Below are 22,644 nucleotides of genomic sequence, written 5' to 3' on the forward strand. Positions count from 1 at the left end.
GGGAAGTTGGGCAACCATGACTGTCAGTGGTGGCTGCAAATGGGATATCTTCTCTTTGTTGTGTTCAATACAGCGTGTTAAGTAAAAGATTATCTCCTGCCATTCTACCCCATGTCACTCGCCACAATAGTTATAATTTTTGTGGAAGAAAAGCCAAAACTTATGCCAGTAAATAGCGCGGCCCCAATGAATGCCTGAGTCCACTCCTCTCGCTTGTCTCTGCGTCGTAGCTCTCAATATACTTAAAACGGCGCCATTGTAGTCTATTTGCAGCAATGCATGTGTGGGTCGTCCCACGCATGTGTTAAATGTGTTAAATATTTTAAAGTGATAAAAAAAAAAAAAAAAAAAAATGCCGCCCGTTAACGCGAAAAATTTGACAGCCCTAGTCCAATGACATTGCCGTTTTTGCTCTATTATTTTTTGTGTTTTCGGTCAAATTGTTTGGCATATTGTCCTCATGAGTTCATGTTGCTAATCAGTTCATCAATTAGTATTATTTATTGATATTATTAAATCTTATTTTTTCAGTGTCAAATGGTCAAAAAAAATGTACCTTGAGTGTATATTTACAGTTTGGATGTGACTTTTTTTTTTTTTTTTAATTCAGGCAAATTGATGCGCGTTAAGTCTTTTCTGTTACAAACAAAACAACATTAATAAAGTTATACTTTATTGTAAGTTGATCTATGTTACTTTTCTTTACTAATAAAAAATGACACAATGTTAGGCAGAGGTGTATTTATAATAATAATTTTAAAGACAAATGATACTATTTACAGTGGTGTCAGAGTTTTTTTTTGGGGGGGGCGAAACATTTACGTTGGCCTGGGGGTGGCGTAACAGAAAATAATTGAGAAGCACTGGTTTTAATACAATGACAAACTACGTCATCACTCCGAGCGTCCATTGTGCGCATAGAACATGGCGCCCTCCGTAGGTCAAAACTTGTCCTAAATATTATAGACTTTTTAATCAATGGCAATATTTTATGTGTTTTTAATAACATATTTTAGTAAAAGAGAACACGTGTGGCTTATTAGAGCCTACAACTCTTTAAGCCCTTGATTCCCCTTAAAGAGCATATGACATGAGAAAAAAAGTCTTAAATGGCATTATTATGTGAATTACAATCATATTTTGAGACGATTCGACTATATACAACAATTTAGCAAAGCACAGATGACGAGAAATTAGTCTTTTAATCTGCCGGTTAGCCACGCCTACCATTATAGGGCTTTAGCGTCCCCAACAGGTGGATGACGTCAGCGGTAGACTGGGCTCATCGGTTTTACTATTCAGCCCATTGAGGGGGAATTATTCAGAACGAGGAAAACGCGACGAAGAGAGCCGCAAAATGTCATTGTTTCAGTCTCTCTACTCCAATATTTTTACAGGATATTCTTTTTATCCAAGTATTTTCCCCCAATAGCTATATAAATGGCTTGAGAAGGACCAGTCAGCCCGTGGAGGGGGAACTGTTCACAACGAGGAAAACGTGACGAAGAGAGCGGCAAAATGTCATCGTTTCTGTCTCTTTACTTCAATATTTTTACAGGATATTCTTTTTATCCAAGTATTTTCCCCAATAGCTATATAAATGGCTTTAGAAGGACCAGTCAGCCCGTCGAGGGGGAACTATTCACAACGAGGAAAATGCGACGAAGAGAGCGGCAAAATGTCAGTTTCTGTCTCTTTACTTCAATATTTTTACAGGATTTTCTTTTTATCCAAGTATTTTCCCCAATTGCTAAATAAATGGCATGGTCATGACAAATAACAGTCTTGTGCAGAATGGAATATGAAATAATAAAAATGCATTTAATCAGGACGACATGGCAAAATTACTCCATAATGGTCAAAACTGTTGACTTCACCTTTACTGTCGCACCTCCCGAACGATATTTTATGACACCTAAATCGGACATATGTCATTTCCCTTCCCCGGCTTCGGGGAATGTAAACAAACCAGAAGGCGTGACAGCTAGCCGACATGATAACCCGAACCGAGTGATGTTTCAAAGTCTTCAAAGCGGAAAATCACACATAACTATCCTGGATTATTTGACATGACGACCCGGTTGTCGATTGTCTTCGCGGATCGGCAAACCGCCCGGCGGAGAGAAATTTACAGTTCGTTCCCCGGAGAAGGGTGGCTGGAGTTGTTGTGCAGCTAACGTGCTGCTGCTAATGAGCATTAGGAGAGCTTTTTACATGCCTATCAATGATCAAACGTAAGTAGTCCTTCATTTAAAGGAAGTTTGTAGTGTTTACTTTGTAATCGCTGTATTCGTATTTGACATAATACAAAACAAGATGTTTACTCACTTCCTCGTAAGTCCAACGGTCCCACAGTAAATATCCACGGTGAATGGGAACCTTTTGAAACTCCAAAAAGGCGCATATGCCTCTCCCTCATACAGAATGATTTTTCTGCAGCCGTTTGGCTGGCGTGATGCGAAAAATAAACGTATTAATCCGCAAAATCAGCTGAATCCTTCGTCCTCATACACAACAGTACACTGTAGCGTGAGGAGGACGTCTTCTACCGTACACGTCACAGCGCCCTCCTCCTCAATGCAAGACCGAAGCCGGAAGTCACTCATTTTCATGGCGCGGGATTCAAAAAACTACATAAAAATAGCGATCGCTTCCACACACATCCAAGCGGCCCATATCATTCAGGGGCATAAAATACCACGTGTATTATGAAATAAACATGCTTTTTTGTGTCACAGGCACCTTAAGGTTGAATTTCCCAGTTGGAGGTGCATCAGTCATCTACTCTTCCTTGTGGAAAAACATAATTGACAGTATACCTATGATTGGCAGTGAATTGGAGTTCCAGCCTCATTAGGCAAAATAAAAAAAAATCTAAATGGCAAATCATACTCTAGAATTTTTATTTTTAATGCTGAAAATGACTGTGACTGCTCATCTCACTGTCTACGCATTTGAAATGAACTCTAATAAGAAATCCTGTGTTTGTGTTTCTTCACATTCTGGGAGACACCAAAGAGGGCTGAGGGCACTGAAAAATTGATGCACTGTTTTGCTGGTTATGCATTCGAATGTCCCGCAACACACCTTGTGCTTTCTTTGGCTCTGTGCGTGGGTGTGTAGTGGACCCATGGTACTAGACCCCTAGGCTCTCGGCCCCATTGGTAGGGAGTCACCGATGAAACCTTGCACCCACGCATGCCACATGTCCCAGATCATTCAACGCGGTTAGCTAAGCTGCCGCTGTTATGTAGTCATTATCCATTTAACTTCTCTCTGCTGCACGGTGTCGGCTTCCTTTTGTTAAGACTCGCTCGGGTACAAAGTATTATTACACCCAGTGGAATAGGATAGCTTCATAAAGCCATCAAGGGAAAGCATTTATCTCATTGATTATGCATCGTCATTGGAATTTGCAATTTGCTGCCCTTTCTGGATCGCCCACCAAGAGGCAGAGAGAAATGAGAGAAAAATGTTGCTTCCCTCGTCGTGCTTCCGAGGTCCCCGATGCTACTTTTACTTTTAAGCGTAAGCAGCTTAACATTTTGCCTCCTCATTGAGAAGAATCAAGGCTTTGTTGCCGCCGATATCACATCGCTTTGTCAAATCCCGACATCACGTTTTTCCTAGGATTTCCCACAGCACTTACTGAGGAGGGAATAAAAACAAGGAACACAATGCAACTCTGCCTGGACATGGTGACATTTAAAGCAACAGTACTGTACTGTATGTCATTTGACCTTAACGGAGCACTGCTCCACGAGCTTGGAATTAAGTGAATACTGTAATGTTTCTCTTAATGCCGTCGTACAGGAAGACCATCTACAGTGGTATGAAAAAGTATCTGAACCTTTTGGAATTTCTCACATTTCTGCATAAAATCACCATCAGATGTGATCTGATCTTTGTCAAAATCACACAGATGAAAACACAGTGTCTGCTTTAACTAAAACCACCCAAACAATTATAGGTTTTCATATTTTAATGAGGATAGTATGCAAACAATGACAGAAGGGGGAAAATTACTAAACCATCACATTTAATATTTTGTGGCCCCCACTTCGCAGCAATAACTTCAGCAAGATGCTTCCTGTAGCTGCAGATCAGTCTGGAACATCGATCAGGACGACTCTTGGCCCATTTTTCTCTACATAACAGCTGTAGTTCAGACAGATTCCTGGGATGTCTGGCATGAATCGCTGTCTTTAGATCATGCAGCAACATCTCAATGGTGTTCAAGTCTGGACTTTGACTTGGCCACTCCAGAACGTGTATTTTGTTCTCCTGAAACCATTCTGAAGTTTGGATCATTGTTTGTTGCAGCATCCATCCTCTTTTTAGCTTCAACTGTCTGACAGACAGCCTTAGGTTTTCCTGCAAAACATCCTGATAAACTTTTGAATTCATTCTTCCATTAATGATTGCTGAAGTTGTCCAGGCCCCGAGGCAGCAAACAGCCCCAAGTCATGATGCTGCCTCCACCATGCTTCACGGTGGGGATGAGGTGTTGATGTTGGTGAGTTAGTGTTGTGTGTTACTCCCAAACAATTCAGCTTTGGTTTCATCTATCCACAAAATATTTTGCCAAAACGTCTGTGGAGTGTCCAAGTGCCTTTTTGCGAACATTAAACGAGCAACAATGTTTTTTTTGACAGCAGTGGCTTCCTCCGTGTAGTCCTCCCATGAACACCATTCTTGGCCATTATTTTACATATCGTTGATGTGTGCAAAGAGGTATTGGACTGTGCCAGTGATTTCTGTAAGTCTTTAGCAGACACTCTTGGGTTCTTTTTTTACCTCTCTGAGTATTCTGCACTGAACTCTTGGTGTCATATTTGGTGGACGGCCACTTTTAGGGAGAGAAGCAACAGTGCTAAACTCTCTCCATTTGTAGACAACTTCTCTGACTGTCGATTGATGAACATCTAGACTTTTAGAGATGGTTTTGTATCCTTTCGCAGCTTTATACATTGATCCCAGGTCTTCAGACAGCTCTTTTGACTGAGCCATGATGCACATCAGACGCTTCCCATCAAGACAATCTTTACCAGGTGTGTGTTTTATAGTGGGCAGGGCAGCTTCAAACCACTCATCAGTGATTGGGCACACACCTCACTTAAATTGTTTGGTAAAAATTGGTTTCAATTGCTCTTTCAGTCTCCTTAGGCAGAAGGTTCCCTTACTTATTTTTCCCTCTTCTGTCATTGTTTGCATGCTATCCTCATTGAAATATGAAAACCTACAAAAGTTTGGGTGGTCTTAGTTAAAGCAGACACTGTTTTTACATCTGTTTGATTTTGACAAAGATCAGATCATATTTGAGGGTGATTCTATGCAGGAATGGGAGAAATTCCAAAAGGTTCAGATACTTTTCCATACACTGTACAGTATTATTCTGTAGTAGAAATTAATGACTAAAGATCTATTTGTAGTCGGCTATCATGTGATGAACATCAACTCGGAATCAATTAATTAATGATATGATTGATATTTTTTAAGCCCGGAGTCAATTAATTAATGATATGATTGATATTTTTTAAGCCCAGTACAGCAATTTCCACTCTTTATTGCGAAAACGAGTTGTTTCACATAAAAGCAAATAAAAACACAGCATTACTGTGTTGATTTGCCTTGGCAAGCTGGCAATTTGAGGCAAATTGTAGCAATTGTTCATTCATAATAGGAGGTTGTTTCTTCAATTCTTGGGGACGGGTTAGTTTAAATCAATAGAAACTCTTTGGTTCCTGTCATGATGGTGGTGTCTGGTGGACGGGACAGAAAAATTCCAAATACCGAGATTCCCATGTAGGTGCCCCCAAGAAGACCTGTCTCGAACCCTCAAGATCATACAGTTTATATTTGTCATTATAACAGGCGGCAGACGAGGTGCCAGCCCCTTCATGGGAAAGAACGCGGAAAAACACTAGGCAGCTGTCTTATCGGTTCATGACCTTGCTTCAGAGAAAACGCTGAGAGCTGTGAATCTTATCCGGTCCAATGTGATGTAAAAATGAATGTACAGTGGGGCAAATAAGTATTTAGTCAACCACTAATTGTGCAAGTTCTCCCACTTGAAAATATTAGAGACGCCTGTAATTGTCAACATGGGTAAACCTCAACCATGAGAGACAGAATGTGGAAAAAAAACAGAAAATCACATTGTTTGATTTTTAAAGAATTTATTTGCAAATCATGGTGGAAAATAAGTATTTGGTCAATACCAAAAGTTAATCTCAATACTTTTTTATGTACCCTTTGTTGGTAATAACAGGCCAAACATTTCCTGTAACTCTTCACAAGCTTTTCATACACTGTTGCTGGTATTTTGGCCCAGTCCTCCATGCAGATCTCCTCTAGAGCAGTGATGTTTTGGGGCTGTTGTTGGGCAACACGGACTTTCAACTCCCTCCTCACCCCATGGCGTCAAAATGATAACAAGAACGGTGAGCAAAAATCCCAGAAGCACACGGGGGGACCTAGTGAATGACCTACAGAGAGCTGGGACCACAGTAACAAAGGCTACTATCAGTAACACAATGCGTCGCCAGGGACTCAAATCCTGCACTGCCAGACGTGTCCCACTGCTGAAGAAAGTACATGTCCAGGCCCATCTGCGGTTCGCTAGAGAGCATTTGGATGATCCAGAAGAGGACTGGGAGAATGTGTTATGGTCAGATGAAACCAAAATAGAACTTTTTGGTAGAAACACAGGTTCTCCTGTTTGGAGGAAAAAGAATACTGAATTGCACCAGACCCACTGTGAAGCATGGGGGTGGAAACATCATGCTTTGGGGCTGTTTTTCTGCAAAGGGACCAGGACGACTGATCCGTGTAAAGGAAAGAATGAATGGGGCCATGTATCGAGAGATTTTGAGTAAAAATCTCCTTCCATCAGTAAGGGCGTTGAAGATGAGACAAGGCTGGGTCATGTAGCATGACAATGATCCCAAACACACAGCCAGGGCAACAAAGGAGTGGGTTCATAAGAAGCATTTCAAGGTCCTGGAGTGGCCTAGCCAGTCTCCAGATCTCAACCCCATAGAAAATCTGTGGAGGGAGTTGAAAGTCCGTGTTACCTAACGACCGAAACATCACTGCTCTAGAGGAGATCTGCATGGAGGAATGGGTCAAAATACCAGGAAGAGTGTGTGAAATTCTTGTGAAGAGTCACAGAAAACGTTTGGCCTCCATTATAGCCAACAAAGGGTACATGACAAAGTTTTGAGATGAACTTTTGGTGTTGATCAAATACTTATTTTCCACCATGATTTGTAAACAAGTTCTTTAAAAATCAAACAATGTGATTTTCTGTTTTTTTTTATTCCACATTCTGTCTCTAATGGTTGAGGTTTACTCATGTTGACAATTACAGGCCTCTCTAATATTTTCAAGTGGGAGAACTTGCACAATTAGTGGTTGGCTAAATACTTACATTTGATACACTGCCAATGGGTTTTCCCATTGGCAGTGTATCAAAGACTTGTTCTCCCCACTGTATTTGTCCCACTGTACCAAGTACACTGAACAACCTGTATGAACATATATGTCTACAGCATCCATTTATAACCATGTCTTACATTATCCTCAATGACCAAGAAGGTATGGCCTGCTAAGTAACCAACAATATAGCTCCTACGAGTTCTAACTTCCTCACCCCCACTTTTGTTAACAACTCATGTTTGACAGAGGTCCACGCTCTAATCTAGTTTGATGTGCTTTGTACCGTGTGTGTGTGTGTGTGTGTGTGTGTGTGAGATTCGTGACAAGCATTAGGTGCAGGGTAGACATGGGGGTTTTGGTACAAAAAGATTAACTGATTTGAATGAGAAGTGATTGCTGGAAATGCGTTTTGTTTAGCGAGAGAACACGACACACGGTAACCATGCTCAAATTTTCGAGCTTTTTGAATCAATAGCCAACATTGCCCTGAATCTTTCATTTTCTTATAGTATAGCCCTGTGCGGACTCCCTACCTCCGTACCAGTTTAATGCATTTGCTCTGTAAGCTGCTCATTCCCAGTCACTGCGCTGTCAGCCCTGCCATCTTTATTCATGAGCACACATGCGCCGTCTCAACTCCTCTGAGGAGTATTAAGAGTTGTGTCTTGAAGCCGAGGATTGGGAGGCGACAGCGAGCGCTGCTGAAGGTTTCCCAGGCTCTTATCCTCCATGCTCATAGGCGCATGATGTTAAGATGGAGCGCGGATCATGCATGGCGGATTGGAGGACGGGCGGGGGGAAGGGATTTGAGGAGAAGTTGCCTGAAAATCCCGCTTGTCAAAAACCCTGAGATGTTCGTGCCTTGGTTAACAGACCCTTGAGTGTTTTGTGTAATTGTCTCGCGTGTTTGCGAAACAATCTATTTCTGCCGTGTGGAGCAGCTGGCTCTTGGTTTCCTTCCGATTAACAAGAAGAGGGAGAAAGGCAAGTGTGGTGGAGGCTGATGGTAGATTAAACATGTATCCATGGCCTAGAATCTAATCAAACTCACAATTACAAATTTAAAGATCTGGGGTTGTATGACTAAATAAAATATCACTGCGTCTTCTCCTTAGTACACCACTCTTTGGAATGGCAACTCACAAGGTGACCGACAAGCAAAACACACAAATGGATAAAACAAATGAAAAATTCCTGTCCATCCTAAGTCATGCTGATCACAAAATATTCAAGCGAGATCATGCCAGGAGGTGGTCAATCTGAGGATTGGCGGCACTGAGCGGCAACATCGCATTAATTCGCTCTGACTTGGGATTGTTGTCTCTGCAGCGTGCCATTCATGGAGCGGTTGGAATACGCCGCCAATGAATGACAAGCAGCGCCGTTATTGTCGGAGCCAAAACGTGTTTGCATTAACCGAGGGCATTTCTATGCAAAGCTGCCAGAGCTAGAGCCATCACATGCACGGCAATATCACAGATTAGTGAACTGATCCATGCTCTAATAAAGCTACTGTGCGCACTGTCTGAAAACAACATGGCTTAAACCATGGATGCATAAAAAAGCTGCATGGCTGGGTCTTACTGAAGGTGTAAAATAAAAAACAATCAGTAAATTGTTTTCGTCATCAAAATGCATCGTTTGAAATTTAAGATTGCAAAATAGAAAAAAACCTAGGAGCACATCCAGTAATGTTTCCACATGAATGCTACCACTATCATTCACACACAGCAGAGGCAAACCTCTTAAACCATGAATGAGACCATTCATACACCATATTGCACTCAAAGACACATCCACACAAGAGCTGCGTCAAAAAACTTGCCTTTACAAACACGATAATGTGCAATTTCACTCAGCCAAGGAAGTATTATACCAATACAACCTATTGTTGTGGTTTAGAAGTGTGTCGTACTGCATCACAGCGTCACGCTATTGCATTACAACACAGAACCTCAGGCAGTTTCGGTCATTTAAGTAACACTAATAGAACCAATGTTATAAATTATGTTACTTTGCCATCTTGTTGAAATGGTTTTCTATCTTTAGAATAATCACATGATTACACTAAGAGATTCATTCATATTCATATGAATGTTGATTAATATCCACTAGTGGTTGCCGACCTTTTTGAAATGAAGAGCTCCCTCTTGGGTTTGATCATTGTAGAGAGTTGCAAGTAGGCTTGTGCCGATAACCGGTTTCAAGGTATACCGTGGTATGAAAACGGCACAATTTCAAAACCGCAAAAATTTTCAGTCATACCGTCCCTAAGGTACTCACTATTTTTTATGTACCATAAATGCAGGGATAAATCCCTCGCTTGGAGCTGCAATGCTCAACCCTGCCCCACTGGTTGTTTCTCACTGTTAGTGAGTCAGCTGTGCTGCACGATGGCTGGAGGAGGAGAAACTCCTGAACATTTTTCCCCTATCAAGAAAACAAAATCACTGGTATGGGAATAATTCGGCTACAGAAAAGTTACAGATGGAGCGGTTTAGAGGAGGAGGGCCAACCAACATGTAAAACATGTTTGCGGAGGGGGGCTGCTGAGGAGGCAATACCTCCAATATGATTTCGCATTTATACAAATTAAAGGTTAGCAAACACTAGAGACGTGCAAAATTTCCGATTCTTAGATTATTTACGATTCGGCCGTGGAAGATTCGAGAACGATTCACAAACATCCAAATTCCGATTATTGAATTATACCAGGTAAAGCGGAAATAATACGCAGTCAGCGCGGTCTTCGGGACGCAATGAGGAACGGACCGTGAGTAAATATCATGTGCAGCTAATGCCGCTATGTAAAGAAAAACAATAATACCTGACTGCGGCCGTCAGCCACTACAAACAGCGTCCAGTTGCTAGTTGCTACAAACATACGGCAACATACGGCTATGGTAGATATCACATATATCTAGACTAGATGTCAAATAACACTTTCCCGCGCTAGTAAACAGGCGCCATCTTAAAGCAGTAGACTTCTCTACAAGGCTCTGTTGTAGAGAACCTAATTACTTTTTATCTAAAATACCCCTAAATCGGCAAAATCTTGACTTGAATCTATCTTTAAATGATGAAACAGTTTTAAAACTTTCACATGTCGAAAGTAGACATGAGGGAAATTATGGAATAAAGGGCGCAATTTTAACAACTTTGACGGTTGATTCACAACATTAAATTAATTGAATGTAGTTTAAAGCTGCTGATACAGAATGGGGACTTGAGTTTTATATTTACTGTTTTTAACCGGTAACTTGATACTAAAGTCGTAGTTTGATTCATTTAGCCTGAGAGGATTTTTGAACAGTTTTGGAACAAATATACAAAACATTAAAAAAAAATTTAAAAAAAATGGGGGGAGGGGGGCATCAATAATCGATTTATAATCGAATCGGGGTCTCTGAATCGTAATCGAATCGTTAGGTGCCCAAAGATTCCCAGGACTGCATTTATTTTAATTTTATTTAGAATATTTGCTATTAGTTTTTTTGTTTTCTTTTCAACATTATACTTATGTTCCCATTTGCTACTATGTAAAATAAAAATCCTGTTCAATGGAAAAAATTATTTGCTTTTTTCCCAGATACTGTATCTCAAAGTAACACATTTTAGAGCTGAAATTGTGATATTGTGAAACAGTGATATTTTTGCTTAAGGTTATCATACAGTCAGCATCATCATATTATCATACCGGCACATGCCTAGTTGCAAGTATGATACATACTTAAAATTAGAAACAGGAAATTACAAAAATCTGCTACAGTCATCTTTACTTAAGGTATACTATATGTCAGGGTTCACTAAATCCGGACCTAGGTGCCACTTTTCCTGTCGTGTTTTCCATGTCTCCCTCCTCCAACACACCTGAATCAAAATAATCAGGATCATTAACAGTCTTCTGGAGAGGTTGCTGATGACATAATCATTTGATTCAGGTGTGTTAGGGGAGAGAGACGTGGAAAACACGACAGGAAAAGTGGCACCGAGGTCCGGATTTAGTGAACCCTGCTATATGTTTCTGATAATGTGATTCTATTAAGTGCATAGAACAGGAGATTGTAATTTATGTGAAGACAACATTCCTACAAGGCTTCCTACCTGCTTCCTGGTGACCCCTAATTTATACAGTCCGATTAAAAAAAAAAAAAAAAAAAAAAAAAAAAAAGAAATTGAGCTCCCACTATAAACTACTGTAATATACACCCACAATAATCACACAAATCCAAAACTTATCAGTATACTAAACGTAGCTCGTTGCCCAAATTATAAGCAATTGCTTTATCTCAGTGTCGTTTACAGTAGTCATGGCGAGAGTCAAAATATTAGATACGCTTGTCAGTACATTGTATGCAACTATAACACAATACAAAACTATCTGTTTAACACTCCCTAAGTCAAAATTTTTATTTCTCAATGATTCCCAAGCATCCTGTGGTGGCCTTTTAGTCATAATGAAAACCCAATTATTGAAGGACTTCCCAAAATTTTGTCTGTACCGTAATTTCTGGACTATAAGCCACCACCCACCAAATTTGACACGAAAACAGCATTTGTTCATAGATAAGCCGCACTGGACAATTAGCCGCAGCTGACCTCACTGTATTATGGGATATTTTAATATTTACACCAAAATATATTAACCGGTAACACTTTATTTGACAGCGGCATCATAAGACTGTCCTAAGACCAAATGAGCCACCATAAAGCTTTGAACCAATTGGCTGCAAAGCTTCATTGCTTCAAGAAGCCTCATTTGGCCATCACTGCTCCCTTGGGGGAGACAGTCATCCTCTGCTGCCACCTGCTGTCAACACTGTTGTCGTCCAGCGTGCCTCCTAGCATGCATTGCAGCGCTACAAATATTAAATAATAATCAAAATCCATGTTCTGCGCTAATTATTTCTTCAGTTACTCTTCCAGTTGTTTCATAAGTTGCTAGCTCTGGCATTTGGTAAAACTTTATTTGACAGTGGCACCATAAAACTGTCATAAGACCATCATAGTTATGAAATGACACTGCCATGAGCATTAATGACATCATGACAGATGTCATTTTGTGTCATCCGGCAAATTATCTCACTTCTGAATAGATCAAAAGATCCGAGCTGGACATATATAGAGTGTTAGTGACATAATTTGCCAGATGATACTTAATGACATCTGTCATAAGCATTCATTAACGGCCATAATAGTGTCATAATCATGTCATAATTATGACGGTTTTATGGCAGTCTTATGAAACCGTTGTCAAAGTGTTACCTATTAACCCAAATAAATGTATAAATAAGCCGCACTGGACTATAAGCCGCAGGATTCAAAATGAGGGAAAAAAGTAGCGGCTTATAGTCCGAAAATTATGGTAATTGTATTTATAGTTATTTTAAAACCAACTCAGTGCAAAAAAAAAAAAAGCCAGAGACTGTACAGGTAGAACGTGTGAACAAGGAGTGCTTTTACATGGTGAACCAACACATTTAGCACCATTGGCTATAGGATTGGCTTGTTTGCTCGCATTAGTGATCAGTACTGAGTACTGGTCAGAGAAGTGGTGTCTGTGTGTGACAAGTGAGGTTGCATTCAAATCTCACATGTGTATCCACTTTTTGTGATATTTTGCCGTAATTAAAAAAAAAAATTCTAATATATGGGGATTTTGACTCAATAATGGTTGGATAGCTGTATTCGTGTACTACTTTTGCAGGTTTGTGTAAGGACACGGGCTGTCCTATCTACATGATATCAATGTTCCCCGAGAGACGTCATCAATGTTTGGGTTAGGGGTGAGAGTAAGCGATATGGGGCTTAATAGCGACGCTCGACTAACAACAGCAATATCAGATCGCTCTAGTAGGGATGATGTGTGCCTCTTGTTACTGACTCAGACTGTGTCTTGTCCAGTTGACTGACAAAAGCCCTCTCTTGGGTTGCATGCCACCCTACCCAGCAAAAGGTCAGTGACTCACCGTCCTTGCGGTAGTACGTGATCTCCACCTTGCGCTCTTCGGAGCCCTGCAGAGCCAGGGACACCTGGCCGATGGCCTCCTGATCCGTGTGGTCGCCATGGAGGAACTCGCAGGTGCAGGGCTTTTGCATGATGTCCGGCCTGGAGAAGCCCGTCATTTCACAAAAGCCGTCGTTGCAGTATATGATTGCACAGTTTTCCACCCTCGCGTTGGCTATCACAAATTTACGGTCTGCAGGGGTGAAAAGAAACGTGAGAGCACTGCTGTGTGGTGCACCTGACCTTGGAGATGCTGTGTCTACTAATGACGCCCTTTAAGGTGTTACTTTCACCTTCACATTAAAGTGTAGCAACACATCCAAAAGCTTGTCTTCTTTAGTTTAGAAAAAAAAAAAAAACATTTCTGAAACATGATCTTTCTACTTCCTGTGTCATATTATGGTTATAACACTGTCACTTGTATTCCTTGATGGAAAAAAAAAAAAAAAAAACAACATTGAACAATGGCACAGGTAAATGCATTTCAAGTAATACTTACTCTGACCCTCGAATTTCCGGATAATTATCCCAAGAAATGTGTTTTGTGGAGCGACGTGTCCTCTTCTCACCGGCATGTTTACTCGCAGGATATCGCGCACACTCGCGCAAGAAAAAGACCAAAATCTCCTTTAGAGAACTTACAGATGTTGCCAGTTCTCGGTGCCCTCTTCCTCCACAAGCATGCTGCACTCCAGCTGCAGCTCCACGCAGCCTTTCTCCTCCCTTCCTTCACTTTAAATGACCTTCCCACTTGTTTTATCCCGCTTGGATGCAGGAGCAGGTGAACGCTTCCTCTCTGACAAGGCGCGCGCACTCGCTCGGCTTTGCTCGATTTAATTGTATTTGGCCAAGCATCTCGCATTTAGGGAGGGGGAAGAACAAGAAAGCGATCCTGACGTCCTCGGCGGTTGAGTGTGGGCGCGCGTTCGCGGAGACTGGTCGATGATGCGTCCCTGCCTGGTGACGTCTCTCCCAGGGGGGCTTATAGTTGCCTCCACCTCGCTTGGACGACTCCCACTTCGGTGCCGAGGCAGGATTATCAGCGACTGCATATGCATCCCTGAGGGAGTTAAAAAAAAAACACAAATGAAAGCAATTAAATGTTACGTCTTGCATGTAAAGAGGCAACTTAATATATTGTGACTCCTAAACTTTTTAAACCAAGTGCCATGCAGTTAGGCTGAAATTTGTGTCAACCAAAAACTGAATAGGAATCATTGTGGGGCAGTGGCGCCTGCAGAAATTTTTCATAGGGGGTGGCCAGATGGGGCCAAAACTAAAAGCCATAATTTCAGGTTTTCATTATTTTATTGCAGTAAAAAGGTCAGGGGAAAACTATCAGAAAAACTTATGGACACGGCTACTGATATACTTTGGTGTATTGTGTAATATTTGATGTTACTAATGATTTAATGTGCATAGTCCATAACTGTCCAGTCAACATTTTGAGTTCCGCAACAATTCTGTTTTATTGTTTTATGTATATATTAGGCATAAGGTGTACATTTAACAAAACAAAATAATTACTGGGGAAAAGTAGGTGCTGGCAGACACAAATAAAAGCAAGTACAGAGGCAATCATATCGTAACTGGATATTTCCCAACACAATGTTAATGTGACACAAAAATAATTATTACTGAATGAACAAAACATAAAAAGTACTTCCCAACAGGGATCAACAGATTACCAGGTTATAACAATCTAACAATATAATGGCAAGCGGGGTGGCCAGTGGGGTGGCCAACAAATTTATAGGGGTGGCCGCGGCCACTCCTGGCGACCCCCTGGTGGCGCCACTGTTGTGGAGATGCTTTTATATATGGCGGAAAACACAGACAAAACTGAAAAAGCAGTTTCTGCTCTTGCACGCCTCTTTAAAAGAAACGGCTGTATTTTAAGCTAAAACAACAGTTGTGTTTGATAGAACAATATGTCTATATGCTGCCATAGCAGATTCATGGCGCATGAAGCCCCCGAACTATTTTTAATTTGTCTGTTTTACCCTGAAAACCCCCGTTTACAGACGTCACGCAACCGCTTTTGTTTCAACCCAGCCATAAAACGAAGGTAATTAATTATATTTATTATTCAAAATGTCTGTCGTTTTTAGCTTAAAATCATTAATTGATGTCTCATATTTCGTTTAAAAAAAAAAAAACGACTTTAAAAAATTATTCACTCAGATATTTTAAAATTTTAAACAAATGATGTCACAATGAAAAAAATGGCGTCTGTAAAAAAGTCACAGATCTACCTCACAACTATCGCTTAATTGTATTTTTTTTGTTACTGTCGCATTTTCTCCGATGTTAGATGATAAATAATCGATCCAAACAAAAAAAAGTTTAAAAGGGTAAATATATGAAAAAGAACATCTCGACCACTCTTTGATGTCTGCGATTTCTGCATCGCGATCCTTATTATATTACCATGTTTCACCCATAAAATGCCAAAATAATCCAGCTGTGACCATTCACAGCTGTGTCTTGACACTCAGTGATACATGCTACATGGAGTTTTTGGATCGAAACAAAGTAAGTACACGATAATATCTCGTTAAAGTCATGCCGTCTGTAATTCTGTTCTTGCGTGCTCTCACCTCCAGATAGGGTTTTGCTGTTTAAAAAACATTAAAAAAAAAAAAAAAAAAACCCTCCTGTTCAAATTTTTTCTTCCCCCAGAAAATTGAGATTTTAAGCTTTCCAATGATGTATCACACATGCATATCGGACAATTTTGAAAGTTGGCTAAATTGGAGGTCTCACAGCAGAACTTCAAGTCACCTGAGTGTTTTCCGCCATATACAGTATATAGATATATATATATATTTTAATTTAATTTTTTTTCCTCGTTTACTTTTTCGCTACAACGAACAGTGCTTTGACCAATTTATGTTTATGTCCCTAGAGTCGCACTCTGGAAGCACGGTAGCATAACCCAGTGACGTCACCGCCCTGCGACGTCAACAAAAATGGCAATCTACTAGTTAAACAAATTTTACAAATTGTATAAAAACAAAAAAATCAAGAGGGGTTTTAATATCAAATTATTTTAACTCATTATAACGTTTATCTTTTAAGAACTACAAGTCTTTCTATCCGTGGATCCCTTTAACAAAAACATCACCATGTATTTCCAACGTCCCCATTTATTTCCAATGGGAAAAAATAGTCCAACATCAGCAGGGAACTGACAGGAAAAAGCATGCAAAATCTACAGGAAGTGAGCCACCAGAAATCAACGAATCATGACATGAATCGGTGTATGTGTGTGGATGTGTGTGTGTGAGTGAGTAAATGGAATCAAACACCTTTAGGTCGGAAGAAAGTGAATGCGTTTAAATGCAAATGTATTGTACGTTAGATGCAATTTGCCCTTTCGCAACCTGGCAAAACCTATGTAATTAACCTGCGTATTCAATTTTTATATTTTGTTTGGAGTGCAGTGAGATTCCCCCTCCCCCACAATTTCACAAAAAAAGAGAAATTGGGTGCAGGGGCGTCACTAGACCTAATACAATAGTAGGGCACAGCGGGGGCACTGGCAAGGGAGCATTTTTTTTTACCACTTGTCTATCATAAGTCAGAAATAGTGCTTTAAAGTATATATAATCAAACCAATATACAAGTTAATGTAAAAAAAAGCAAATAACTTTCTAATATTCTTTTGTAAAAGTAATGTTGTTTGAGTCAAATAAAAATAAAAAAATAATACATCTTGTTACAGATTACAGGGACTACAGTAACAAATAAAATGCTTGTAAAACAGCTGGAGTTAGAGGTTATATCCCAAAGATAGGCAATTAATTAATACAGATTGATTTTATTCATTTTGGCCATATGAACAAATGGCAGTAAAAAGCATCAGTATTGATACAGTTCAAATTACACATATCATAACGCAATACGAGACAAAGCTCTTGAGTGAGAGCCTCTCACTCAAATTGCAGGGCGCTTTCACACTAGCACTGTTTGGTACGTAAAAAAAAAAAACGAACAACAAGGATGGGCAGGTCATCTGGCACTAACCTATAACGCAGATGTCACTTGCACCATTGACTGCTTGATTGGCACACGCACAGTAATATTGATGCTGCATTCACATGTTGTTGGAATAATTGGAAAAATGATTTTCTATTACATGGTGTCTATAAAAAGTGCCCAACAGTCACTGAACTTGTGATGTATCGTTGAAGCATTAAAATAGGTTTCTCTTCTTTGTAGCAACCATGTTTATATCCAACATGATGACTTTACAAGACAACGGAACGATTTTCTAACTTGGGGACTCAGATCTCCCGGTACACATGAACGCAGCATATCTCCCCAAGGTGCTTTGTGGAAGTATCAACATAGACTTAACTATCTGTTGATTAAACAGGTCCTACAGACATTGCGCCACGGCTTTCTGTTAGGGGCAGGGCCAGGCAAAGCGTTTTGGCAGCTTTCACTGCGATAAACTCTGCGTTCTAAAGGCAGATTTAGATGGAAACAGAAACAGGACAAAAGTTTTAGTGCATACAAGCAAGTAGGAGTGTCTCAACAGTTATTTGGTCGAGCATTCAAGGTAATTATTATACAAAATAGCACCATGCATGCACTTGAATGAATGGAAAAAAATTTGCTTGAAAAATTTGCTTGAAATATTTCCGTAAAATGAATGATAACTGCCCGGTTTTTTGCTTTTAACCAAGTGTCTAGACCAGGGGTGTCCAAACTTTTTGCAAAGGGGGCCAGATTTGGTGTGGTTAAAATGTGGGGGGCCGACGTGGCTGACGTCCTTTACGTAGAACAATATATTTAAGCAAATTTTAGCAAGCCATTCTGTGCGTCACGTTTGCTTTATTATTTTTTTGAATTAATAATTTCAACAATCTCGCAACTAGCCTTTGTGGCGTTCTCTTTCAACTCTCGGGCTCTTGTGAAATACTACTGTGAAATTAAACTAGCTTCAAGTTGCTTCAATTTCTCGCAACGTATCTTCCCTGTAATCTTGTCGTACATGTCAGCGTGTCTTGTTTGGTAATATCGCCTCACATTGAACTCTTTAAAGACAGTGACTGTCTCTTTGCAAACGAGGCGGACACAGTTGTTGCGTATTTTAGTGAAGAAATAGTCCAATTTCCACCTATCCTTGAAGTGTCGGCCGTTGCAGTCAACTATCTTTTTTTGTTGATTGTCGCTATTTTAGAAAATTGGGAGTAAAGGGTCACACGAGGTAATGTGCTTAGAAAAGTCTTAGAGTGCTGCTGCCTTTTAGTGGGTAAATGAGGAGCAGCATTTAGTGTGTAAGCTACTTCATATGCTGGTAGCAGTACTCCTGACCAATTTATTAAGTCTGTGTGCGGGCCAGACGTTATTGATTTTAGGACAGAGGCTGGGGGCCGGATGAAATTTGACCACGGGCCGCATTTGGCCCCCGGGCCGGACTTTGGACATGTCTGGTCTAGACTATTTTGCATTCATATCTATATAAATTCCTGGATTTACACATTTATTTACATGAATTTTTTAACTAAAAAAGTTTTTTTTTGTGATGGCCGCCATGTTGGATTTTGTGTCCATACACAATAGCGCAACTTTACATTCAAATAATCAGGTAATATTCGGCCAACTGCCTGTTTTTAGGCAAGAAACTAGTAATTCAGACATTTCTGCGTCCATACAAAAAATATTCGGCTTTTACGCTTTTAATTTTATATAACATTTCAATCTAAAAACAACGAGGGCCAGATAGCCGGCAAGACGTGCTGAGGCAATAGCGACATCGGAACTCAACCTAAATAAGTTGTTATTGTATGAAAAAAAAAAAAAAGATCCATTTGCTTTTGTTGAGTAAACGTAAGATGATTCTGCATGCTTCCCTCAAGTATTAAGTTTCTGATGCAAAAATTTAGTCATTTATTAGCTGTTGAAAACATGTCAAAATTGCACTAAATAAAAAAACAAAAGTCGCTATTTTGGGCAAAAACTTATACTGGACTGTCTCAGGAAATTAGAATACACAATATTCTAATTTTTTGAGACAGTCCTGTGTATATATACAGGACTGTCTCAGGAAATTAGAATACACAATATTCTAATTTCCTGAGACAGTCAGGAACAGTCAGGAAATTAGAATATTGTGTATTCTAATTTCCTGAGACAGTCCTGTATATATACACAGGACTGTCTCAAAAAATTAGAATATTGTGTATTCTAATTTTCTGAGACAGTCCAGTATGATGCCACTGCTCATGGAGACTCATATATGCCTAAGTGATGTGCCTGTTTTGGTTTTAGGTAGCTAGTGGTTTTGGTTTTGAAAATAATGAATTTTAAGTTTTTCAAAATAGGCTCCCTATGAAGCGACGCCGCATCAACTGATCGTGAAGTCTATGGTGTCAATTTATATGCCTATCACAGCCAAAGCTACTGGTACTTGCATAAACTACCATATATAGAAGCCATGTGCAGAATGTGTATATGGAGTGAATAGAGTAATATTACCATATTAAATTGGCACATTCTGTTGATTATGCTATGTAAATTTAAAACTCCAAAGTATTTATTTATTCTTTTTTTTTTTTACCGTGAAAATTTTACAGTGAAGTTTATACTGGGGCACTGCAGATCACTACTAGGGCATGCGCCCAAGTGAAATATGCCTGATGACGCCCATGACCAGTTGCTTGTTTGAGGTTTGTTTCAAGTTAAGAGCAAAAATTTTACTTACCAGCGAGCATCTATCTCTTCACCACTAGATTTGTGTTTCACAAGATTACAGCCAAGTTTGTCAGCACGTTTACTTAGCAGTGAATGTACACTCACCGGCCACTTTATTAGGTACACCAGTCCAACTGCTCGTTAACACTTAATTTCTAATCAGCCAATCACATGGCGGCAACTCAGTGCATTTAGGCATGTAGACATGGTTTAAGACAATCGCCTGCAGTTCAAACCGTGCATCATTATAGGGAAGAAAGGTAATTTGAGTGACTTTGAACGGGGCGTGGTTGTTGGGATCCAGAAGGGCTGGTCTGAGTATTTCAGAAACTGCTGATCTACTAGGATTGTGACGCACAACCATCTCTATGGTCCGAAAAAGAAAAAATATCCTGTGAGCGGCAGTTCTGTGGGCGGAAATGCCTTGTTGATGCCAGAGGTCAGAGGAGAATGGCCAGACTGGTTCGAGCTGATAGAAAGGCAACAGTGACTCAAATAACCACCCGTTACAACCGAGGTAGGCAGAAGAGATTCTCTGAATGCACAGTACGTCGAACTTTGAGGCAGATGGGCTACAGCAGCAGAAGACCACGCCGGGTGCCACTCCTGTCAGCTAAGAACAGGAAACTGAGGCTACAATTTGCACAAGCTCATCGAAATTGGACAATAGAAGATTGGAAAAACGTTGCCTGGTCTGATGAGTCTCGATTTCTGCTGCGACATTCGGATGGTAGGGTCAGAATTTGGCGTCAACAACATGAAAGCATGGATCCATCCTGCCTTGTATGAACGGTTCAGGCTGGTGGTGGTGGTGTAATGGTGTGGGGAATATTTTCTTGGCACTCTTTGGGACCCTTGGTACCAATTGAGCATCGTTGGAACGCCACAGCCTACCTGAGTATTGTTGCTGACCATGTCCATCCCTTTATAACCACAATGTACCCAACTTCTGATGGCTACTTTCAGCAGGATAATGCGCCATGTCATAAAGCTGGAATCATCTCAGACTGGTTTCTTGAAAATGACAATGAGTTCACTGTACTCAATTGGCCTCCACAGTCACCAGATCTCAATCCAATAGAGTATCTTTGGGATGTGGTGGAACGGGAGATTCGCATCATGAATGTGCAGCCACCAAATCTGCACCAACTGTGTGATGCCATCATGTCAATATGGACCAAACTCTCTGAGGAATGCTTCCAGCACCTTGTTGAATCTATGCCACGAAGAATTGAGGCAGTTCTGAAGGCAAAAGGGGGTCCAACCCGTTACTAGCATGGTGTACCTAATAAAGTGGCCGGTGAGTGTATATATGTTTCATTTTAATTTAGACGTTTTTGTGCGCGTAAAAATTAGTGTCAATACCAACACTAGTATCGAAATGGGGCCTGATACTGCACTCATATGCTAGCATCTGTATTGCGGCGTACTGAAAACCTATGCGCCGATACCAAATGTACTCTTTGAGATTTCGTTTCCAACTGCCATAAAACCACAGATGGAAAAGATACAACAAAGACAAAGAAAATGAAGAAAGTGACTTGTCTACTGCCGTGCTGAGTTGAGTACCGAAATTTGGTGACAATTGGGTACTGTTCCTAACGTAACCCGTAGCAACCACACTAAACAAAAACAAACATTTTGGTGCTTGTGTTTGGTTTACATATGAGGATTACTGATTTTCCTTCCTATAATAAATTTAATGCAAACCACAAAAGTAGCATTTTGTTTCCATAAATTTGTATATACTTTTTTCATTAACACGCAGTCATATATTGGCCACCCCCCAAAAAACGGGACGGAATGGAGCAAGGCGTGTGAATCTGCTTGGCGTAGCTGTATAATAATAGTACTTAGATGATAGTTGTAGACAAAGGCAGTAACACCTGCTAAGTACATAAAGTCCTTTGCTAACACTGACCGCACACGATAACTGTCAGATCCATTTTGGTTCTTATTTGATAATGCAAGTGTATTTCATATTACTTTTGCTGTCTTCATCTAGAGAAGCACTTCTTTTCCTGGCCAAGTGCATGCAGTTATTCATCCATGCCTGGTGAGTGTTGCAGGAACTCAAGCAGAAGGTTTTGTGATCCAGATTATTAATATGGAAGCTGCATGGATGTAAAGAGCACAGTTGATTCTCAGCTACATACAGTATGTAGGACTGGCAATACCCTAATGAATACTCCAAACTCATCATATCAAACATCAAACAATGAGGTCATTCCCTGTTTGGCTTATTGACTGTTTGATCTTACTACCTTTTATTTTTCATAAATGTCAAGAGTTTAAACATGAACAAGATCCACCCTAACCCGAAACCTAATGTAAATGTTTCTCTCAATACACATTATGTTGGCATAAAATGTAAGTGGTTGATTTATGCTCTTGTTCTATGCTAATTGTGATTCGGGATCAATTTATTAAGCTCGCAGACTGCCTTTAAATGCAATGCAAAACAAAGTGCACTTATGTCGTGCGTGCTGTGA

General features: G+C 40.2%; 1 protein-coding gene across 2 annotated transcripts in view; it reads right to left on the reverse strand.

The window, feature by feature from the left end:
* LOC130926900 (potassium voltage-gated channel subfamily H member 7-like) overlaps window positions 1-22,316 on the reverse strand; it is a 99,563-nt gene extending 77,247 nt beyond the window's left edge. The window contains exons 1-3 of one of the 2 annotated variants that reach the window (XM_057852219.1): window positions 22,139-22,316; window positions 14,090-14,507; window positions 13,410-13,640 (exon numbers count right to left, since the gene is read on the reverse strand). In XM_057852219.1, the coding sequence (XP_057708202.1) occupies window positions 13,410-13,640; window positions 14,090-14,309 (451 nt within the window). In that variant the 5' untranslated portion in view covers window positions 14,310-14,507; window positions 22,139-22,316. Of the gene's footprint in view, window positions 1-13,409; window positions 13,641-13,946; window positions 14,508-22,138 lie in introns of those variants that run through there. The other variant, XM_057852220.1, reaches the window with a different exon arrangement.
* Between the last annotated feature and the right edge of the window lie 328 nt (window positions 22,317-22,644).

The sequence above is a fragment of the Corythoichthys intestinalis genome, chromosome 12, assembly GCF_030265065.1.
Source record: "Corythoichthys intestinalis isolate RoL2023-P3 chromosome 12, ASM3026506v1, whole genome shotgun sequence".
Lineage (NCBI taxonomy): Eukaryota > Metazoa > Chordata > Actinopteri > Syngnathiformes > Syngnathidae > Corythoichthys > Corythoichthys intestinalis.